Source organism: Lasioglossum baleicum, chromosome 2 (genome assembly GCF_051020765.1).
Source record: "Lasioglossum baleicum chromosome 2, iyLasBale1, whole genome shotgun sequence".
NCBI classification, from domain to species: domain Eukaryota; kingdom Metazoa; phylum Arthropoda; class Insecta; order Hymenoptera; family Halictidae; genus Lasioglossum; species Lasioglossum baleicum.
Window position 1 is genome coordinate 16,111,983 of NC_134930.1, and position 23,641 is coordinate 16,135,623.

The 23,641-nt window shown below is 41.4% G+C and overlaps 1 protein-coding gene across 11 annotated transcripts in view; it reads left to right on the forward strand.

Moving 5' to 3' along the window:
- Trc (Serine/threonine-protein kinase tricornered) overlaps positions 1–23,641 on the forward strand; it is a 62,217-nt gene that overhangs the window by 26,646 nt on the left and 11,930 nt on the right. Inside the window, exon 1 of one of the 11 annotated variants that reach the window (XM_076447021.1) lies at positions 1–10,059. The exons of 8 other annotated variants lie outside the window; for them this stretch is intronic. In XM_076447021.1, the coding sequence (XP_076303136.1) occupies positions 9,696–10,059 (364 nt within the window). In that variant the 5' untranslated portion in view covers positions 1–9,695. Of the gene's footprint in view, positions 10,060–10,085; positions 10,541–17,380; positions 19,605–23,641 lie in introns of those variants that run through there. 2 more of the 11 variants (XM_076447043.1, XM_076447046.1) reach the window with 2 other exon arrangements.

Below are 23,641 nucleotides of genomic sequence, written 5' to 3' on the forward strand. Positions count from 1 at the left end.
GAGCGGTTCCGGTGTCGAGACCGCGTATCGGTCGAGATCGACGATCGCTGCTTCCGATCGTAGCCAATTGTTACCCGGAATTGCAATCGCAACCTCTATCGCAATCGCCATCGCAATCGGTCGTCGCTCCGCGAGTCGACGAGCCGACGGTTGTCGTAACCCGCATCGATAAAAACGGAACTCGCGGTACCGTTCACTTCTTTCCTTCGTTTCGGCCAGGGATTCTAATCCGACGTCCAACCCTAACTAGGGATTTTTTTTTTATTACGGGAGTGGTCAAAAAAGTGCATTACGCACACCCCAGAAGGGGGTAGTGTGGGGCCCACGTGACGGATTGTCGGTCACGCATACCCACTAAAAATCACTCCACTCCCGGGACAATCAATAGACCGCCCTTCTACAAAACCGAGCCGAGATGGTCAGGAGTCCAGGGTCCCATACTCCGTATTTCTCCTGGCTCCTGTGACTTGGGCCCTATTCTACACCTGTTCTTGGCTCATAACCCTAACTAAATAGGGCTGTTACTATTCCGAAGCTTCGACTCTTCGAAGGAACGAAGAGAACTTCAATGTTTTCGAAGCGGTTTTCAAAGGCTACGCCACCTCGACCCGGCCGCGCGTCTCGAAACTTCGAAACTTCGATTCTCACCACCTTCGAAGTTTCTAAAATCGAAGCTTCGAAGCTTCGAAATCTTCGACCGTCCAAGGAAAGTAACATCCCTAACCCTAACCCAAACTCGGTTAACCAAGGAAGGTTAATGTAACCAGCTGTAACCATGGACCTACAGGACTGAGCATAAGGTAGGGTTTTAGGCGAGAGGGGGCACCGAGCGAGCGGGGAGGGATGGTCGCATGGAATTACCATGGATATAATGGGAATTACGGACCGCAAGTGTTGCCCTCTATATAAAGTAGCGGGAACATTTAAAATGTACAAATGAATCACGTATATTCACCGCATATTTTAAGGTGAATTGTGACATGCGTAATAATGTTATTTCTATTTACGTATGTCTTATCATAAAGGATATATAAATGTTTTGAAAAATTATCAGTGATTTTACAAGAAATATGTAAAGGATCAATAACAACACGATGTACTTAATGGCCAGAAAACAATATTAATTTATTAAAATAATTTCTTTTGCTATCAGCAACATTGTTTTTTTGCTTACAGATATAATTGTACCTGACTTTAACGTAATTATTAATTATACACTTGATCAGGTGTATCCTATGATCGTATAATACATGCTGATCATTACTATGGTTTAGTAAAGTAAGAAATGAATGTTGAGTGTCTATTTTTCTTATAATTTCATTGCAAATATGCAGACGCTACACTAGTATTTAGAGTCGCCTATAGAGCGCACCACATGTGGTCCGTAATGATAACCCTTGCGTCTTTTCTTGCACCCCCGCAGGCTAATGCTCAGTCCTGTAGGTCCATGGCTGTAACCCATACTAACTTCGAGGAAACGGTTCTCAAATCCTAGAAAGAGCGGGTTACTATTAAATAGAGATTCAAGGAAGCTATCTGAACACAATCTGAGCTACTAACGATCTCTTCAACGCAACGTGTGAAATAAGAATGAAAAACATTCGTGTGGGTGGCCCATAACAATAGAAAATCAAAAAACAATTCATCAATCTCTTATTACTAATCGGCGGTCCAACAACAATACCATAATACCAAGCATTCTTTACCCATTATGTATTGCCCTATTATAGCGGTAGACTCGTTTCCAGGATTGCAAGGGTGCAGAATTCGCGTTCTCATTTCTCGATAATACAAACACGGGGTTTTCCAGTAGTCACAATCGCTAGATAAAAGATCGACCTAGGGCGCTATCTCCCTCAAAAGTCCTATTTTAAAATTACGCCTCGTAAGATAGCGCCTAGATCGGCCTTTTATCTATTGAGAATGCAGCAAAGATACGTGCTATTGATAGGAATTGTCTGACACGTCTGATCATGACCAACCGATTCTACTTCCTGCGTATACTAACGCACGCAAACCCGGCGGATCTTTAACGCTAAACCTATCACCACCGGTCAAAATGACCGGCTCCAGATTTATTATTTTACAATTACTGAAATAATAAAAATGATTTTATAAGAATTGATTGTATAAATATCTTTAATAGAGCACGTATTATAATAGGAGCCGCACAAAGTATAAATAAAATCAATCTTGTCATTTTTATAAGGGAACATGTACCAGTTACTCTTTAGTTTAGTGTTAAAGTCTATCTTCTCGAAAACGAGGCGTCAAACCAGAAAATGTTATTCCATTCTCAATGAAACAATTCATGGGTTACAAAGAACCGAAACTGATTCGGGTTACGGTTACGATCCCTGTTTTAAAGCTTTTCAATCACCACCCGCTCTTCTGGGCTACAGTTTATATTTTCATCTCAATATAGTATTGGTTTATCTGGTCAGTTTTTTTCTAATTCGTCATCGCGTAATTTATAATCACGCTGGAATAAACGCGGACTCTCTAGACTCGTAAGATTCGTTGAGACGCATGAGGCTGATATAAGTCTACGAACTCGCCATTGCTGTAATTCTACGGAAATAGTATTCGCGATACGATTCAGATGTGGATGATCGTGCTCGAAGAAACAGAAAGCATAGAATTCAATCTGTGCGCGGGCTTCGTTCTCGAGAAACTGGAATCTCAAAATTCAGAATGAAACCATTAAATACAGCTGAAATTATATCGTGTTTAGTGTCATTTTAGTCAGAGAAATGCCACAAACAAGTTAACACAAGTTAACATCGCCTTATAATAATGACTAGACTGCGGATTTGCATGCATTTATGAAGAAATTGGCTGGATGAAATATAAAGCAGTAAAAGATTAGAAACATTTCGGAATATTGTAATGTTGTTTTAAATGCAATGAAGTCATTAAGGGATGAAATCAATTTATATCTTACTCCTGCTTCCCACAATTAATGCAGAACATTTTTATTATGCATAAAGATCCACAGTCTAATAATGACAAAATTTTCATTTATTTAGATTTCGTACCAGTTTTATTTAACACTAGGTTTCTTAATTTGCGATTATGTATTAAGATTGTAAAGATGCTTCCCTGAGAAATTATTTACCAAATTTCTTTCTTTCGGTATATATTATTGGAAAAATGGCCAAAATTTTGGATAGACACATACTTGTTGTATTCATAAAAGAATGTGAAATAGTCATTTCTAGATCGCCGTGAACCCAGTGTTAGATGTGTTAAAAAAATTCCTCAGAAAAATATATTTCTAATTTTAATATTTCTAAAAGAACAAATCAGGGGCAAGTCATTTAGCCTCATCCGGTAGTTCTAGTTATAATAAAAGTTCCATAAAAGAATAATGAAAAATGCGGAAGTTTTGTAATTGGATTACAATTTGTTCACACTTGACGCTGCTCGGCGACCGAGGCAGCTCGAGCTACTTGCTCCTCGCATGACACGCCTCCCAGTGGAGGGGGTAGGCGAGCTGACTAAGATCGTGCAGCTCCGTACGACTTAGATCAAGACTTTAGTACCGTGTACTCTCCGCTCGCATGAAAATATCAGTACACCCTGTAGAACGCGTCGCGATCCAACAACGAGCGAGCCGACAGCGCTTGTTCGCGACAGAATACGTAGCTGGAAACGAAACGTTGCCTGCACTCGCTAGACGGATGTACTTTCACTTTCCATCACCCATTCGAAGCCATCCATCGCGTGCTAATCTTTTGGAACGCGTGCGTTTGTCGCGCACGCGCGTCTCCTGCGCGCCGTGTTTTTCTGCAATATTATGTAGTCAGGCCCTGCCGCGTTTCCGTTCCCATCGCTATTCCGCCAGCATGGGAATCGTGGTTTCATTGGAAATTATTCAACGTTTCGAGACAGAGGACTTTAGGCGAGAAAAAAAATTTCCTAATTAGGGCGCGCGTTCTTGTTCATGTCGTTTTCGGCACACAGCCGTTCCCTACAAAACATTTTCCTTCGGCCTGGCAGCGTGCCCTAGCTCTCGAGGAAAGGAAGCGGTGCAGTCGCAGTTGAAGGACGAGGGGAAGGAGAAGGAGGAGGAGGTGGAGAAAGAGACCCGACCCCGGAGAAACGAAATTCGGAACGAGGTCGGGTCGTCGACGAAATCCTCGCGATTTCATCGAACTCGAACCTCCATGGAGAAAAATGTAACGAGAGAGCTAGATAACGTAATCGTGCTGAAGGTCACGCGTTTTAAAACAAGGGAGACTCGGTCTATTCGCGTTGGAGAGCGATTAATCTTTTCTCGAAATACGCGCAAGATCGCCCACTCGCGATGCCTTCGATTCCGCGAACAGAAAGTAAATATTTAGAAGATACTTCACAGGAATTCGGGGCTGAAAAATATCAAGTAAATCTATTTTAGCGAGAATTTCGTCGCTATCGATTTCGCAGGAATCGTTCGGCCTCCTTATTACCGTAGATTACTTACTCGTTATCTTAGTTATGATCGAAATGGCATCTAATGCGGCCATACTTGGAGATCTAATGTAATTGCTGCGTAGACCGATGGTGTGCCTGTTGAGAAGCAAAATTAATCTTTCTTGTGTGGGATAATAGATTAATTAATCTTGTTTCTTCAAAATTTTGTTTCTCAAAACGTATTTCAACACGCCCTCTCAAAATTAAATCTATTATTTAATGGAGAAAGGCATTTCTTCATTCAATAATAGATTTAATTTTGTTTCTCGAAACATATTTCAACACGCCCCCTCAAAATTAAATCTCTTTAATGGAGAAAGGTATTTCTTCTTTCAATAATAGATATATGTAATTTTGTTTCTCGAAACATATCTGAACACGCCCCCTCAAAATTAAATCTATTATTTAATGGAGAAAGGTATTTCTTCTTTCAATAATAGATTCAATTTTGTTTCTCAAAACATATTATATTTCAACAGTGCCGAACACGAATCGTCCTGCGTCGGAAACATTTGTATCATAAACATAGCTTTGACGATTACCTAAAATTGTTATCGTTAAAAATTACCAAATTCTCAAAATTTCGAAGGGTATGGCCGTTTTCCGATGGCCTTTCCAAAATTTCAAATCAGAATGAAATTTTTCCACAAAACTAAATTTCCCGGAAACCAAATACGGTGGAGAAAAACGATTTTCGAATTCGAGTTCAGCGCATCGGGATCTACATACAACTATCGCTCACCGTTCGAACTGAAAGGAAAAGTGAGTACGCGTATGTATCGGGCTGTGTTATTAAATGGTTTTATCGTACGTGAGAAAGCTGTCAGAAGCAATTTTCGATTTCATTACTAGATCGATGCTGTCATCTACCGGTTGTTGCGCGATTCCCGTTCATTCGCATTTGTATATTTGTATATTGCAGCAGAATCGGTGTTTGCGCGGCTCGCGAGCCTACGATACCGGAAATCCGAAACAAAGAGATGCGAACGGGCAACAATGATTCTCCTTCCCCCTTCGTCTTTCTCCTCCTCTCGCTTTTCCTCGCCTATTACAGCAGAGTACAGACACGTTTGCGTTTGCGGCGTGCGCGAGCGTGAACGCGAGCTCACCTGCACTCTGTTTGCCTCTTTGTCTCCTTGGTGACTCCGGATCTGCCAGCCTCTCGAATCTAGGCTGTTACCGTGGCAACACAGGTACGAAATACAGGAGTACTATCGGCGCGGAGATACGGAATACGATGGATCTGATCGACGCGCGTCGACTCCGGACTTCTGCGTTCGCTCCGAAATCCAAAACCGTTTCCTGTGTTCGGGAGTAACGGGAACGCTTGAAAATATTTGTCACCAAAAATTTTAGTATCGTGCATACTTTCTTTAAAGTTGTTAGTGCTTAACCGGAAGTCGTTTAACCATTTGGAGTCGAACCTATTTTGACTTGAAAATCAAACATTTTTTCCGACCTAGAACGATTCCATTGTGTATGATTTTTTTCATTTTATGAATACGAAATTGATATAGTAGCTCATACAATACATGAATGTGTAGTCATTGATTAGATACCAACATGTTTAATGTTGGATAATGCAAAGGATTAACCCTTTGCACTTAAATGATGACTCTGAGGCGCCAGTAAAAATTGCCACACCATTATTTAAAACAGTTTTAATGTTATTAGATTCGTCTGTACTCTATAAATTGTAAAAAGCTCAACTGTTGTGTGTGTGCCTGAGAAAACAGGTTCAATTCGATGTGCACGATGTAAAGAAGATTACATAGAATAAAAATGATCTGGTTTGAAAGAGATGTCCTGATTTCGCAATGAAAATTGTTTCGAGTCCAAAGGGTTAACACCCCTCAACAAATTGAAGAATATCGATGTTCGATCTATGTATAGATCTTGAGGAGAAACATTACGATCGAACGCAAAAGTCTTTGCGGTTAAATTGAAGAAGTTCAGACTAGAAGTAGTCGGGTGTGATGTGATCTAATAACATTTTTGGACATAACACGTTCGCTACCAACAGTTGTTTCGTTGCTTACCTTCCTTGTTCGAAAGTTTTATTAAATGCAACCTATCCAATTATGAACGATTAAAACAGTTTAGCAGAAGAAAGTCACAGATTCTCCGAAGATTATGCATTCTACTATGACTTTAAACAACGAAGTGAATAAAATTAATTTAACTGTTTTTAAGTGAACTGTCAGATTATGGATGTCACATATTTGCGACGGTGGTAGCGAACATATTAATATCTGGAGACAAATGATCGACCACCTTTAACCGAAGCGTTACTCGAAGAAATAAAAAATCGACATTTCGCGTTTCCTTGGTGAAGACCACGATTGCTTCCCACGTAATGGCGTGTTTAGACCGAGCGACCGGATGCTGGTTCACGTCCCACTTTGAACAAATTCGTTACACGATCTTTTGCCTCGAGCATGATTCGTGCGTTCGATCATTGCCTCGTAAATCGTCGGTAACACGACGATTCGAGTATTGGAAGTTTCTTAGGTGAGGAATGGGATGAAATAGAAGGGTACGAATCATGGGAGGACCGAGCAAGAACCATCGAGCCAGGAATCAAGTATGAACGACGAAAGACGACCGCGTCGTGTCGCGGTGGCAAAGGAGCCAGCGGGCGAGCAGCTGACGCGGCGAAATCAATATTCCCACGTGTCGAGGTAGACGGTACGGATAGAGGGCAATGTGAGCGCGCCTCGAGCTTCTAGCCTCGAATCGCGCGCCATCGCATTACTGCCCGCAAACGACCAGCCAAGTATTTCACGCGAGCGTTCCGAGACGCGAACGTCCCGCGTCAAAGAGAAAGCTCCGTTTGTTTGCTCGCGTTCGGTCGTGTTTGCTCTTGCGCGATCTTCCTTTCCCGAGGCTTTTTCTCCTCCTTCCCCTTCGTCTTTCGTTCCTCTTCGTGTTCCTCAGCTTTGAGGACCGATTGTTGTGGACATCGACGTGCGAAAGCGCAATCACACGAACTCGTTTCTCGTAGAATCGCCGGCCACTCGATCGGCCGATAGTCAACTATCCGGCGACGCGATCGATCCCAAAAGTATCCACAATTCAAATATACACCTCGTATTTACAGCAGGAGTAGATTCCTTATTCCAGGATTGCATAGGTGCAGTATTCGCGTTCTCATTTCTCGATAATACAAAAACTAGTCAAAATCGCTCGATAAAAGACCGATCTAGAGCGCTATCGCCTTCAAAAGAATAATTTGGATTATTCGGAAGAATACAACTGCCCATGTAGCTACTGTCATGCTGCCGAATAATGCAAATTACGCCTCGTAAATGAAAAAATAGGATTTTTTAGGGCGATAGCGCCCTAGATCGATCTTTTATCGAGCGATTTTGACTACTGAAAACCCCCATTTTTGTATTATCGAGAAATGAGAACGCGAATTCTGCACCCTTGCAATCCTGGAAACGAGTCTACCGCCTTAATTCCTTCTTCTAGGATGTCGAGTCGGATTCCCGATCAAGATTTCAAAGAAAATTTATCAAGTATGCGGTTCGACTCGAACAGAAAAATTCAATCATCGGGATATTCGATTGGCAATGCGATCACTCTTGTTGCACGACGTTGTTCATCGGTGATTCATCGCTTCGAAACGACGAGCTTGCCTCTATGTAATTCGCGCGCGCCTAAGAAAATGATCGTTCGAAGGTGCGCGCGTATCGCGTTACACGAATTACGCGAGCACGAATACGATTTACGTTCTTCGCAGAGTGGACGTTTTTCAAGGGGAAACTCGTCACGAACGAATTTATTCGTTCAAGGTTCGCGGGAAGGTAAAAACATTCGATGAAACCAGCTCGCACGACGCATTCCAATTGGACTGCTTTGAATTTCAACGACTAAAAGATATAGATACGATTTGGACTCTTTCACAATTTTTGAGAAGGAACAAACATTCGATGAAACAAACCCCCACGAAAACGATGCGCGCGACGCATCCCAGCTGGACTACTTTCGATTACAACGAATAAAAGAAATCGATACAATTTGGACTCTTCCACAATTTTTTTCAAAAAGGAATACAAACATTCGATTGCGAAATGATGAAACTAACTTGCACGAAAACAATGCGCACGGCGCAGTCCAGTTAGACTACTTTCAATTACAACGAATAAAAGATATCGATGCAATTTGAACTCTTCCACAATCTTTTTAAAAAGGGATACAAACAGTCGATCTCGAAATAATGAAACCGGCTCGCACTACAATTCAATTCAATTTCACTACAATTTTATTCAACTACAACGAACAAACGTACAACTTGGACTCTTCCACTGTTTTTCAAATATGAATACATACAAACATTCAATCACTTATTCGAGTTGTTGCATAAGGGGTAGCGAACCGATCGAAGGTGCACCCTAAGCGGAACCAAAAATTTAGATCGGACACTTATATTGTTGCACCGTGCACACATTATTCCGCGTTTTCCCACTTGCTCGTAATTCGACGGACGTCGACGGGTTTCGAAGGTGGTACGTCCCCGCGTTGGTTCGCTGGTTCTCACGACCAGAGAGGATCCAGAAGACCTTCAAGTTCCGAGCGGCGCGTGACCGAGAAGCCGAGAACAACTAGCTGGTAGAGCCTAGAGGGCGCTCCTTTCACAGCTGCGATATCCGTGGCATTGGTGGTGTCGAGCAAACAGAATGAACGAGCGAGGGTGGATGCGGATGCGGATGTGGATGAGGTGCGCGCGGTACCGTTTGCGAGGCAGTCGGTGTGCCGCGAGCCACGACGGCTTGTTTTCTTGTTTGCGTGATCACGGGGAGGGATGCGCACTGCCGCGTGTTACATGCGAACCTAACCGAGAAACATTATGTTTATTCCTACTCATTTAATATTTTTACCTGTTTCCTAGGAAGTCGGTTAATATTCGACGATTGCTACTTCCCACAATATTTTTTAACCTCTTGCCGTATTTTAGGGAGTCAGACTCACGACGAAGATTGTACCATAGAATTTGAACCGTTTGCAATCGATATTTGAGCATATAAAGACGTTCTGATCACTGTAACTGTAAAGAAAATGTTACGGCAAAGGGTTAACTGTTCCATTATATTTTTCTCTTTTTTTCGTTTCGATCGAAGTGAATGAAATTTCGCTGTGCCATTGATTCACTTGTTCGCGAAATAAACTGCTCAGTGATACATACTTCAGAAATAAACCAGTCCGAGTATTTCGGGCAAAAATGGACGCGTTACTGAATGCTTGTTTTTCTTATTTCTGGCCGCTCGCAATCGGCCAGAATCACGCTTGAAGCGAATGCGCGACGGCAGCGAGGGATGATTCGCAGCGGGTCAGGCAGCGGGGTGGAGCGGAGGATCGAGAGAGCGCGCAGGCGGACGGGGCCGCGATCAGGTGACAAGTTAGAGTCGCGCTGTTTCGGTCCCTCCCCTTTCCTCGGTCTCTCCTATTGCTCGACGAGACTCCCCTCGAGTTCGAAGCGATCTCGCGGCGCTGCTCCACGCCGCTGCACGCCGTTGCACGCCGCTCCACACCGCCTCACACCGCCTCACGCCGCTCCACGCCGCTCCATACCGCTCTCCGCGCATCGACGATCAGCACACGGTGAGAACAGGCCGGAGAAAGAGGGAACAGCGGGAGTGAGTCGCCGGTTCGCGCTCGTGCGACGCGTTTCGAACCGCGAACCGAAAATCAAAAATCAAGGAGAGCAGCCGCTCTCTCTCTCTCTCTCTCTCTCTCTCTCTCTCTCTCTTTCTCTTTCTCTCTCTTGTTTGCGATCGTCGCGGTGACCAGGTTCCTCTGTGCGCGGATACCTCGTCGACGTCGATCGACCAACCACCATCGGCGGCAACGAGGTCGACGACGATCGTTCAAGTTGAAACGGAATCAAAGTGTGGACACAGTCGCGTCGTTCTCGCTATCCTCGCTGCAACGCGGCCTAGGCTCGCGCTTCTCTCTCTCGAGGCCCGCTAAAATTGGACACGCCGCACCGACCACGCGATATTCTCAGCTGACCGAATCGAAATACGCGTCGAACGATGCGCAGTCGTGTGAAAACCTCCCGTCGACTATAACGAGCAGCAAGGTACATTTTTCGTTACGAGTGCGCGATCGATTCGCGATCGATTCGCGATCGAGCTGAACGAAAGAAGCGGCTCGTCCGGAGTTCGTCTCGGTTCGACGTCGTCGGAATCGGTTTCGCTCGAATCCGTGACAGCTATTTCCAACCTCGAACGCTCCTTTACGTAACGATGCAACGCTGCCACGAAATCGACGCTGCGACCGACATCCGCTTTCCGAGATTTTTCCCGTGCTCTGGCGATCCTCTTCGACCGAAATCTTCTCCGCGCGAAACATCCACTTTCGAAACGTTAGCCGTCGATCTCGCTTCGGTCGCGGGATCGTGTACTACCACGTTTGCTCCGCGCGTCTCGATCGCTATCTCTCCGTCCTACGAGCGCGAACTTAAGTAATGTTTCAATGATTTTATATTTGATGAGTATATTCGTTTCATACAAACTGATATCGAACCTCGGAGTGAGTACTTACAGGTTTCGGAAAGGTTCTTATGAGCACTTCGATGTTGAAAGGAATCGATCTTTCACAAGTAGTAAACGAATCTTGGAAATCAGAACTGCATTGTGGGATTTCTGGTACGATTTTTATAAACGTTTCGAATCTGTTCGACCAAGATTCGAATATATTTGCAAGTATTGCTTCCATTTATCAAGTGGTACCCGAATCTTGGAAATCAGAACTGCATTTTGGGACTTCTGGTACGATATTCAGAAAAGTTTCGAATCTCTTCGACCACGATTCGAACCTGTTCGACCAAGATTCGAATATATTTGCAAGTATTGCTTCCATTTACCAAGTGGTACCCGAATCTTGGAAATCAGAACTGCATTTTGGGACTTCTGGTGCGATATTCAGAAAAATTTCGAATCTCTTCGACCACGATTCGAACCTGTTCGACCAAGATTCGAATATATTTGCAAGTATTGCTTCCATTTACCAAGTGGTACCCGAATCTTGGAAATCAGAACTGCATTTTGGGACTTCTGGTGCGATATTCAGAAAAATTTCGAATCTCTTCGACCACGATTCGAACCTGTTCGACCAAGATTCGAATATATTTGCAAGTATTGCTTCCATTTACCAAGTGGTACCCGAATCTTGGAAATCAGAACTGCATTTTGGGACTTCTGGTGCGATATTCAGAAAAATTTCGAATCTCTTCGACCACGATTCGAACCTGTTCGACCAAGATTCGAATATATTTGCAAGTATTGCTTCCATTTACCAAGTGGTACCCGAATCTTGGAAATCAGAACTGCATTTTGGGACTTCTGGTGCGATATTCAGAAAAATTTCGAATCTCTTCGACCACGATTCGAACCTGTTCGACCAAGATTCGAATATATTTGCAAGTATTGCTTCCATTTACCAAGTGGTACCCGAATCTTGGAAATCAGAACTGCATTTTGGGACTTCTGGTGCGATATTCAGAAAAATTTCGAATCTCTTCGACCACGATTCGAACCTGTTCGACCAAGATTCGAATATATTTGCAAGTATTGCTTCCATTTACCAAGTGGTACCCGAATCTTGGAAATCAGAACTGCATTTTGGGACTTCTGGTGCGATATTCAGAAAAATTTCGAATCTCTTCGACCACGATTCGAACCTGTTCGACCAAGATTCGAATATATTTGCAAGTATTGCTTCCATTTACCAAGTGGTACCCGAATCTTGGAAATCAGAACTGCATTTTGGGACTTCTGGTGCGATATTCAGAAAAATTTCGAATCTCTTCGACCACGATTCGAACCTGTTCGACCAAGATTCGAATATATTTGCAAGTATTATTTCCATTTACCAAGTGGTACCTGAATCTTGGAAATCAGAACTGCATAGTGGGATTTCTTGTACGATATTCACGATATTCAGAAAAGTTTCGAATCTGTCCGACAAAGATTCGAATATACTAGCAAGTATTACTTCCATTTACCAAAGTAGTTGTAAACGGTTCGAAACTATCTGGCATAGGTTCGACTATACTTAGGAGTACTATTTCTATTCTTCGAAGTACTTACAGAGCGTTCGAATTCAATCAATCAGAGAGTTCGGACCAGTTTGCGAAGTACTTGATCACATAATTACTAACTATTCTCTTAGTCGAATCGAAACAGGGATTTCGTAGGTCGTAGGCATACTCCTCGAGTTAGAACAAATCGAACGGACGGTGAAGGAATCGTGAACGAACGACGCAGCATTGGACGAATTGTTGGCGGCGAAGGTCGGCGTCGCGAGAAGCGCGATAGCGGCGTTTGTGCCGGGACTCGGAAGACTCGGAAGAACCGTAATAAAGCAACCGTTAGTAGGTGAAAGAGCACGAGGCCGGGGCACAACGGCCTGAGTCGAGTCGAGTCCAAGCGGCCAAGCTAGCGCCACCGAGCTCGAACTCGAACTCGAACTCGAACTCGGAGAATCCGCCTGACACAGATACGGATGCGCGCTCCGAAACCTTAGCCGTCGACTGTTCGCACCGCGAGGCGTATATTTTTGAATCGTTCGAAATACCTTATATCGTTCGCCGTGTTTTTCGCCTCGAAATCATTCCGAAGACAAACTAACAGAGAATTCACCTAAAGCCGGGCACTAACATTTTATCAGACGATGGGAACGCGATCGAAAGATTCTTTTTAATTGACAGCTTAAGTGGAATCCCCTATAGGAAGCTATAAAACTATACATTAGGGTCAACATACGGTTTAATATGTGCCCGTAATTATGAAAGTGTGGTCTAAATCAAAATTTTAAAAAATGAGTTTATCAGTTATTTCACATCACTTTATTTTAAACTAAATTAATTGACTGTAAACGTTATGATATTGTAAAAAATGAAGCGTTAATTATCCCTTTCCTTTAATTATCTCAAAACAAGAAATATATGACTTATTGTTAGACCAGTTTCATAATTATGGGCATATGTACATTAGAAAGGTTTTACCAGTGAAAAGAACGTTCCCCAAAAATAAAAGAAATAATAGGACAAACACTGTTAACACTAAAACTACCGAGCACTGAAAGCAATTAAAATGTTTTACTGATAAAAATGTATTTTACAATATGTGCTTGGATAAAGAAATTTATCGAATCAATTTCCATGTAGGCAACGTGAGAATTTCAACAATTACAAAATGTTTGACCGGCAGTGGTAGGTTTAGTGTTAAAGCTGTTCGAAAAGAAAATGCGCATGCAATTTTTGCTTACCGAGCAATGACAAAGAGTTTGATTCTCGACTGGCCAAGAATGGGACCACGAAGCTACTTGCACATACTCGCGCGTTCGAATAATTAGACATATCTCTGGTGGGCGAGCAAAAGAGTATGAGTCAGAGCGATCGGTTACGGAGGAAAACACGTTCAAACGACAATAGATCGGGCGTTATATTTAGTACAATACTTACACGAAAGTTAGCAACATCTATTTCAATGTACAAACTAGACACCGTATTCGATTGACGAAGGTTCTTCTTTTGGAAACAATGATATATAATTTTCTCCAAAATGTGTCACTCTCCACAAGTGCGTACTTTTATTTTCTCGTCCACTGGAGACTCGACCTATTGGAAAAACTATCCGACACTATTATTCGTTCCTCTGAAATCGTCAACATTGACGAATATTCACGAATTTATGTTTTATACTTACACATCTTTTTCGGTGATTTGGTTTCTTTGATAGACACGTATTTCGTTGGAATCCGAGCGAGTTTTTTGATCGGCTATCCCTCGCAAGATCCTTTGATCGCGATCACCGGACTATGAAAGGAGGAGGAAATAGGAGAGCGTGTTCGCCAGCGAAAAATGCCGTTCAGTTTGAACGCGCGTTTCGAAACTCGTCCTACTTTTCGAAGTAATATTCCTGTTCATTCCCTCGTGCCTTGTTTACCTATTTTCAGAAATACCGAACGATCGTTGGTCCAGGACGACATTCTTTTCTCCGAGAGACGAGGAATCGATGCGATGCAACGACGCTTTCGAGAGTCGTCTCTCGATCGATCCTCTCTGATTGCTTGGGAATTGTAGCACGTGCGATATTTTCGAAGTTGTCGCATTCATCGCGATTCTCGCTGCACTTATGCTGTCCACAGATTTGAAAAATGCTGAGAATGTGTACATATAAGTATATGCATTGATATTGATATTGGTACAGCGTCTATACTCTATTCTTGGCCGTAGAAACATTTTAGTCGGCAAAATTAGGTTCTTACGTTGCTGCTCGCAATCAAATTTATATCCATAATTATGAAATAATTATGAAAGAGGTGTAATTGTTAGTCAAAATATAAAAAAAAATTAGTTTATCATTTATTTAACATCACATTTTTTAAAACTAGATTAATTCAATGTAAGTTTTACAAAATTGTCAAAAATGAACCGCTAGATAGAGCTTGCTATTTGAACATTATATGGAATTCATTTAGTGTTAATATTCTTTTCCTTTAAATATCTCAAAACAAGAAATATGTACATATATGACTTGGACCACTTCTATAATTGTGGGCGCATTTTCCTGACACTAAACCTGCTAGACGTTGAGAGTATCTGGAATATATTGCCTTATAAAAATGTCAACACTAACTTGGACAAGGAAATTTATTCGATTATGTTCCATAAATGAATTGTTATAATTTCAATTATTGGAAGATATAAAATCGGTTATTTGAGTAACGTGGTAAGTTTAGTGCTACTACGCGGCGATGGAATTATTTAAAGATTTAAATCAACTTGAAGATATAAATAAAATACGACTCTATCAAACCACCATATAGGCCTTGTGAAATACTTGCTACTCGAATCGTAAATTGGATCAAGCCAGGGGTACACATTGGGCTACTCTTCCCCATCAATCTACTCGGGTTGAAGAAATATCGCTCCGCGCGTAGAAAAAGAACGCGAGCGGCTATAGAATTATTTGAAGATTTAAATGAACTTGGACATTTAAGTCAACTTGAAGATTTAAGTCAACTTGAAGATTTAAGTCAACTTGAAGATTTAAAATCAACTTGAAGATTTAAAATCAACTTGAAGATTTAAAATCAACTTGAACATTTAAATCAATTTGAACATTTCAATAAAATACGCCTCTATCCAACCACCATATGTGTCTTGCGAAATACTAGCAACTCGAATCGAAAAATGGATCAAGCCAGTGGTCCAGATTGGGCTACTCTTCCCCATCGGGTTGCAGAAATATCGCACCGCGCGTAGGAAAAGAACGCGAACGCCGCGGCGGTGTCGGCGGTAGAATATCGACCGGCGAACGACTCGTAGAATCGCAATTGCGCTCTTTGAAGTAAAAAGGAGCGCCGTTACAGCTATCTGCCTATCTACCTTTCGACCGGTGGATATTTCGAGCTGGCAAGCGCGCGTTGTTCGCGTCGAGAAAGTGGATCGCGTTGATTTTCGTACATTTGTGCAGGTCGTCTGTGACAAAACTGTCGTGGACGTTGTTTGTTGTCGCGGCCTTCACGCGTGAAACGGAACCGAAGCCAGTGTCGAAAAATTCGAAACCACCTCTCACGAAATCGCATGGCCGTCCGGCTTTGTAGGTGAATGTACCGTTTGTTCGATTCGAACGCGACGTGGCACGCGCTCGCGCGGATACTCGCGTGGATGCCTACCCGCACGTATGTATAATGTATAGTGAACACAGCGTGGACGAGGACACGCGCGTCCTCCGGAGAAAATCAATATCGCGAACGAGAACCGCGTGTTCGAATTTTTATCGTGGTCGTTGTACGCGCCCACACATTATCTTGATTATTAATTACCGGGAAATGATCCTTCGCGACACCGTTCCCGATTCGAGGGGATACATAATACCGGCCGTTGTTCTCTGAGAAAAGTATGTAGGACAAGTTAAAAGCGGTCTCATCGCGCGAGATGGATTTTCTCGTGGAAAAGATCGATCGCGACCTCGTCGATCGGCACGAACGGGTGCGCGTCAATTCTACTCGACTTGGAGAAGTTTACAGTTTTAATGGCTGTAGAATCTTGCACGGTTCTATTGATTACAGAAATAGTAAAGGCACATTGCTATTGACTAGGTAAAATGTTTAAGAAAAGTGGTAGGATTTAAGCTTTAGCAGTCGAGAGGTGACTCTAGAGTCACAAATCTACAAATTGCTGTACTGTTATTCACAATATTGTTTACATTGTTAAATATGTTAGTATCTAATCAATTAACCGTTCGCTGCATAGTGTATCATATCTGATACAGTTAAAAAATCTGGTATATAGTATAGTAAGAATGTGTTTTCTTACTATTCTACACATTTTATCTCATTTGATAAAATGTTGTTTTAATTTTTTAAAATATTTTTCCCTTAAATAAATCACAAAAACTGACCTTCTTTCAATTGTTTCATCCGAATTGAAAAAATCATGCAGTGAAGGGTTAATGCGCATTCAAGTATTGTATGAGGTATTATATCAATGAAAAAAAAATCATATAAAATGCAATTATTCTATGTCGGAAGAAATCCTTAAAATTGCTGTACCACGATTCAGGCTATTGTTTACATGATTAAATATGTTGATGTCTAATCAATTACTAAACACAGACAGAAATCATATAGAATGGAATTGTTTAATTTTCAAGTTCAAATACTTCAATTTCTTAAATTTCTTGCGATCGATGCGGATCAAGTTTGTTACCCTAAATCAGTGCTCCCCAACCTTTTTATCGCCACGGACCGGTCAACGTTTGACAAGTTTACCGCGGCCTGCTGAGGAGGGGGGAACGTTGATTGTTTATATTTTAGATTGTTTTGATTTAATCATTTTAATTTAATTGTATTTAAATAATTGTATTTAATGTTCATTGGGCGGCCCGACCGCGGTACCGGTCCGCGGTCCGGGGGTTGGGGGCCACTGGCCTAAATGATTTCAATCACTACGAAAAATTGATAATAACTGCAACGTTAAGGAGAGACGTTCCCCGACCCTAAGTTCTAAAGCCGAGTTCTCTGATCGTTCCCGCGTATCGATCCGAATTCGAATTGACAAGCGATCGATCGACCGAAGCTGCTATTTCTGCGAAGAAAGCGAGGAAGAAATGGTTCCTTCGGAATTTCCAAGCTTTTGCGGACGCCTATCGATCGGCGTTGCACGCGAACCCGCCCCTGCCCCCGATCCCTATCTTGGTTTTGGTATCCTGGAGATAAATTTAGGTGGTAGTTTTTGGTTCCGTATTCGGCGACTCCGATGTCGCTTGCGAAGATTCGGAAGTCCACGGTTTCCCTCGATGAAACCATTTGTGACGCCTCGCACTACGATTTTATTTACATCTACAACGATAGACACGATAGAACTTGTTCGTCGTTTATAATTTCCTACGCGAGAAGGAAAATGTACAGTAAACCACGAAAGTATTAGAACGCACTTTAAAACAATATAACGTTTTCAAAAGCGAACACTTCCAACAGTCTAACTAGGGGGGTAATCGTTTTTCGTAGATCCTATGGTTTCCATTTTCTTAGATCAAGGCTTTAGTGTACTCGCAATTTCGAAACGACTGCGACGTTTACCTACCCATTAAAATATATGGTAGAGCATGTACATACCCACCTATATGATTCCTAGCGTTTCGTTGCGTAAAAAAGAACGGATTTCTAGCAATTACTTAGGCGACCGTTCTCGCAATTACAGACACGATGAAATCGTCTGACTCCGTTCAGCTCCGTTACAGTTCGATTCGTTTCGACTCGTTACGAGTCGAGGCACATCGAACGCCAGCCGGCCGAAGAGCTCGCCTTCCATTATTTACACGATCGTTGAACGTAAATAATTTCTAAAAGCACTCGCGGCGATAAGCGCATTACCATCGGACGCCTACGCCTGCATAGATGACTCATGCCCTCCTCGATGATTGCCGTGCTCGTCCGCTTGTTCGCTAGCCCATACTTTCCATTGAAACTCTGCCGTGAAAACTCACAAATCATATAATTGCTTTAATTAGACGGCATAGCACGATTAGATGGCATCAATCTAAAAATGATGAAAGGAAAACCGAAATTTCCACTTGGCTCTTCAGTTTCTTACCCTCTCGATCGAGGAGCAGAATCGATACGCGAGAGGTTTTTTCTTGGCAAACTATAAAATATAATTTGTCAAGAATTTTCCGTCAATTTGGCAAGAGTTTTCTTGGAATCATTGCAATAAATATTTCGTTTCGTACGAGTTTACGTTTTTAGTAGATACTTTTATGTTTTCACTATACTCCAAAAAACTCATTACCATCGGCTTGTTAGTTCCAGTCTTATAATTTCATGAAAATGGGGTGAAACACTTTTTTTACACGTCTGTAAAATCCAGAGGTGGGCATTACTTGGCGAAACAAATATTTCAAATACTATTTAATATTTTAGATTTTATTTCGCTTAAGGAAAATAGTACTTTAAATAAGATATACAATTTCGATAATGAAACATTTTATTTTTAACAATCTGAAACACACGAAATACTCTGAGAAACCGTATAAACATGCAGCGTATCTTATCGTTAGAAAACTATTTACACTCATAAATCTATTGAAATCGAACCATTAATTTCAGCAATAATATTTAAAATTAAGATTTAACATAAAAACAAAATACAAATATTTTTTCAACATTCTTGAAATAAAATACTATTTTCAAAAATACTGCAAAATATTCTATTTTTAAAGTTGTACGCATACTGTAAAATAAATAGGATTATTTACTGTTTACTATTTCAAATACTATTTTGCTCTGGTAACATCAACAATCTTTAAGACATCGAAAAATGCTTTGACATTCGTTCATAGGTCACTAAAGAATGACCAAGCTACTTCGCGTGGAATGACCAAGCTACGATATTGTATTTGTAAATTATCCCCTCTCCGATATCGTTCGGGGATCTGCTAGTCGAGCGAAGAAAGATCAATCGGTTCACGGATCCCGAACGCGATCGGCGGATAAATATACATGTATTCTGGGTCCCACAGTGATCGTAACAACAACTCGAATTCTTCCGACGAACACAGGACGTCGTCGCGTCGCGTCGTCGCGTCGGGATTTCTAGCAGAGGTCGAAGTGGTGTGGCGTGGCGCGGCGGTGTACGTAATCGGCGTTTTCACTTTCACACGATTTCCATCGGATGTTGAACTGCCTTGTGTTCCGTATCGGAACTCGGAAGTTCGAGCGTTCAGAATTGTTTCGTACCAGTGGTCTGTGCTCGCATTTTTACACGGATCTTCAAACGTAATCCTTAATTCATCTCTAAATTGCTGTACAGTATTCAGAATATTGTGTACATTATTAAACATGTTGGTGTCGAATCAATTAATACACATTTAAGTATTGTATGAGGTATTATATCAATTTCATATCTACAAAATGACAAAAATTATATAGAATGGAATTATTCTAGGTCGGAAGGAATCTTTAAAATTGCTGTACCATTATTCAAACTATTGTTTACATTGTTAAATATGTCGGTATCTAGCCAATTACTAAACAGTTAAGTCAGGGCTGTGCGTTAGATCTTCTCAGTATGATGCAAAAGTCTTTAAAATGCTGGATGTTTTTTGTGATTTTGAAAAATACGATAAATCGTATACATCGATATCGGAATAACATACCAGACCAATATAGAAAAGCGTTGCGTAAAGATTTCTAATTACTGAATGGTTCGAATTGTATTTCGATCCCCTGATTTGAGTTTCAGATTTAAGTATCGGGTCGTTAAATATCAAACTTGACAAATGTGTTTGAAATTTGTGTTTTATTTATCAAATTTCATACTTAACGACCTGATATATCCATAAAATGCAAAAAAGCATATAGAAAGGAGTTACTCTAGGTCGGAAAAAATGTTTAATCTTCGAGTTAAAATAGCTCCGACTGCAAGGGTTAACTCGACAACGACGCTTTCGAGGAACAAATTTTATTTTCGAGTTGTTTACGCACATAGAATAATCCGCCCCTGTACGCACACCACCAATGAAAACTGTTTAACAGCTGCGATCTCGATTGACGATGTTAGGTTACTTGAAATCGCTCGAAGGAATTCGTTCGTTCGCGTGAAATCGAAAACGAACACCAGAATGGTGTCATTGGGGACAGGAAAGGTTCGCCTCGCCGTTGAAACTTTCGAGATTAGGTTTACGTAATGATCGCCGCACGGAAGCCACACGTTCGGTCGACCTCAGGGCGAGACGGCTGTATTTCGGTTACCGCATGCGTCCTCGCATAGGTTCCTTTTGCGAAACAGTGTTTTCTGTTTTTCACGACAAGCCGAACTTTTCCTTCGTCCATCGAGCGGACGAACCGAAGATAACGATAACGATAACGATAACGACAGCGATAACGATAAAGTGTTGTACGGATCGGTCTGATCGGCCTGATCGGTGAAATTGTGTGTCCGAGTCGAGCGATGGGAAACGAGCCGAACTCGAACCAGTGTCGCCAGAATCGACCGAACTGGTAGATTTTCGAGCACCATGTGCATACTCCAACATCCCCCACTAAAATTAATTTTATGGTTTCGGCGCAAGGTTCGATCATTTACAGAAACTAGCAAATTTGCAATTATTTCAACATGTTTCTCGACGTTTCGATCCTTATTTGGATCATTCTCGAAGAGACACTTTTGCGTTTGCTGTGACAAAAATTAACATTTAGACGTATATTAGTGAGTTACGGATAACTGAACTTTGTTCCATGCTGGCAACTCACTAATACATGTCTAAATGTTAATTTTTGTCACAGCAAACGCAAAAGTGTCTCTTTGAGAATGATCTAAATAAGGATCGAAACGTCGAGAAACATGTTTAAATAATTGCAAATTTGCTAGTTTCTATAAATGGTCGAACCTTGCGCCGAAATCATAAAATTTATTATATTCAATTTTCGATCGAGAAGAATTCACCTCTATCCCCCACTAAGATGGAACTATAGTCACGTGACCTTTACGGTGGAAGGGTAGTCACGTGACAAAACTATTTAGCAAGGAACTAGAATCTTACTAGACTTTGGGTCGAAACATGGGTTTGTGATCTGTCGTTTTTTGTCATTATACGAGCATATCTTGAGTCGCACAAAGGGTCATTTGATAGAGGAAGGTTCAGCGCGGCGTACTGTGCCCCATCATATCAGTCAGAAACGTCTTTTAGTGACAGAAAAAGACATTAAATCCTGCGGGATTTTTCTCGATATTTTTCCCTACTTTGGACCCTCATATTATTCGATATAAACATAATCTCGTTAAATCACGAGCAGAGCACGGTGTATTTAACCTTCCTCTTTAGAATGAGCCCTCACCCAGCCCAAAATCTGCTCAAATAAGGACAAAAAGCGGCAGCAAATCTTCCAAATCTAGTAAAGTTTTTGTCCCTATAGAGTTGGGAGCAAAACCGATCACACACACTTTAAATCAGAATAACTCTTTTATGAACGGACCAAACGACTTCGATTTCTCTGTAAGGCTAGATGAATTAGTTTAGTAAGTGACGTCTAAAAAATATGTTGAAAAAATGCATTTGGTCGGAATTGTGAAAAACAATAGTAAAAATTGATTTTTATGACTTTTTAAAATTTAAAAGATCAACATATTTTTTAGACGTCACTTACTAAACTAATTCTTTTAGAGAATTACAGAGAAATTGAAGTCCTTTGGTCCATTCATAATGAAGTTATTCTGATCTAAAGTGTGTGTGATCAGTTTTGCTCCTAACTGTATATTAGATGATTGCATAAGTTCGTGCCCGATTTGAAAATAAAATTCAATGGTTAAATTTTAAAGAATACAACTTTATCAATGAATTATAATTATTCTTTTCTAATTGTAGAAAATTTAACCATTTTTTAACTTTAATTTAACCAATCTTTAACGAAATCTTTAAAATTTAACCATTGAATTTTATTTTCAAATCGGGCACGAACTTATGCAATCATCTAATATACAGTATGTAGTTCCTTCAGTAGCCGACTTGCCCCCTAAGACCGTAGACTGGTCACGTATTAATCTGGTCATCAGAGAGGGGGTAAGCTGTATTCCCCTCGATTTCCTCGATCTGGCGACACTGACTCGGAACTGTTTCTCGCGTACAAGAAACGCATACACCGATTCCTGTCCTTTGTTCCTCGCTGTACATTCTTCGCGTGTTGTATTACCTTTTATTTGCGGACCGAACGCAACAGAGCCTCACGGAGTACGGCTTCTAGAATGGTTTAATGCGGCCTTGTAATCCGTAATGTAATCAGCGCGTGACGTCATTGTACCTACTCCCTAGTTCCGCGTGGATCGGATCGCGGAGTACACCTCGAGGGCGAGTAAAGGCCTAGTCCTTGTTGGTTGCCGGAACGTTTACCATCGTCGGAAATGGTAAATGGCCGTCGTCTAGCGTTGACGTCACCATTGAGACTTGTTCGAACCGTCTCGTTCATCCGCCTTCGGTTTGGAATTGGGCTCGATTTTAAGGGGTTGGATTCGTTTCCAGGATTGCAAGGGTGCGGTATGCGCCTTCTGATTTCTCGATAATGCAAAGATGGGGTTTTTCAGTACACGGAAGCGCTAGATCCGCAATCGCCCTCAAAGTACCTATTTTTACGTTTACGACGCGTAATTTGCATTATTCGGAAGCACGTAACTATTTTCACAAAGCTGCGACAGCTACATGCTGTTGAATAATGCAAATTACGCCTGGTAAACGTAAAAAACGTGGTAAAATAGGACTTTTGAGGACGATTGCGGCTTAGATTGATCTTTTATCTATTGGGTTGTGTAATAAATTGCCACGTCTTTTATATTTTATTTTTTTTTTCCGCGATTTTGTGTCTTGTTAGGCAAAGTATACATATATGTATATGCATTCGCAAGTTTTTTTCTTGCTCTAAAAACATATCTGCTTCAACTTTTCGAATTAATTAATTTTCAGGCTTTTTTAATGGAAGTTCCAGGAGGCAGAAAAATTAATGAATTTTTCCATTTTCACTCCATGGGCTTTACTCAAAAACTTGGAGCTTGGTGGCCGCACAACTTGAGTGAGATGTTGAGCAGATGTCGAAATTGAATTTTTCTGCCTCCTGGAACTTCCATTGAAAAAAAGCCTGAAAATTGATTAAAATTAATTCATTCGAAAAATTGAAGCAG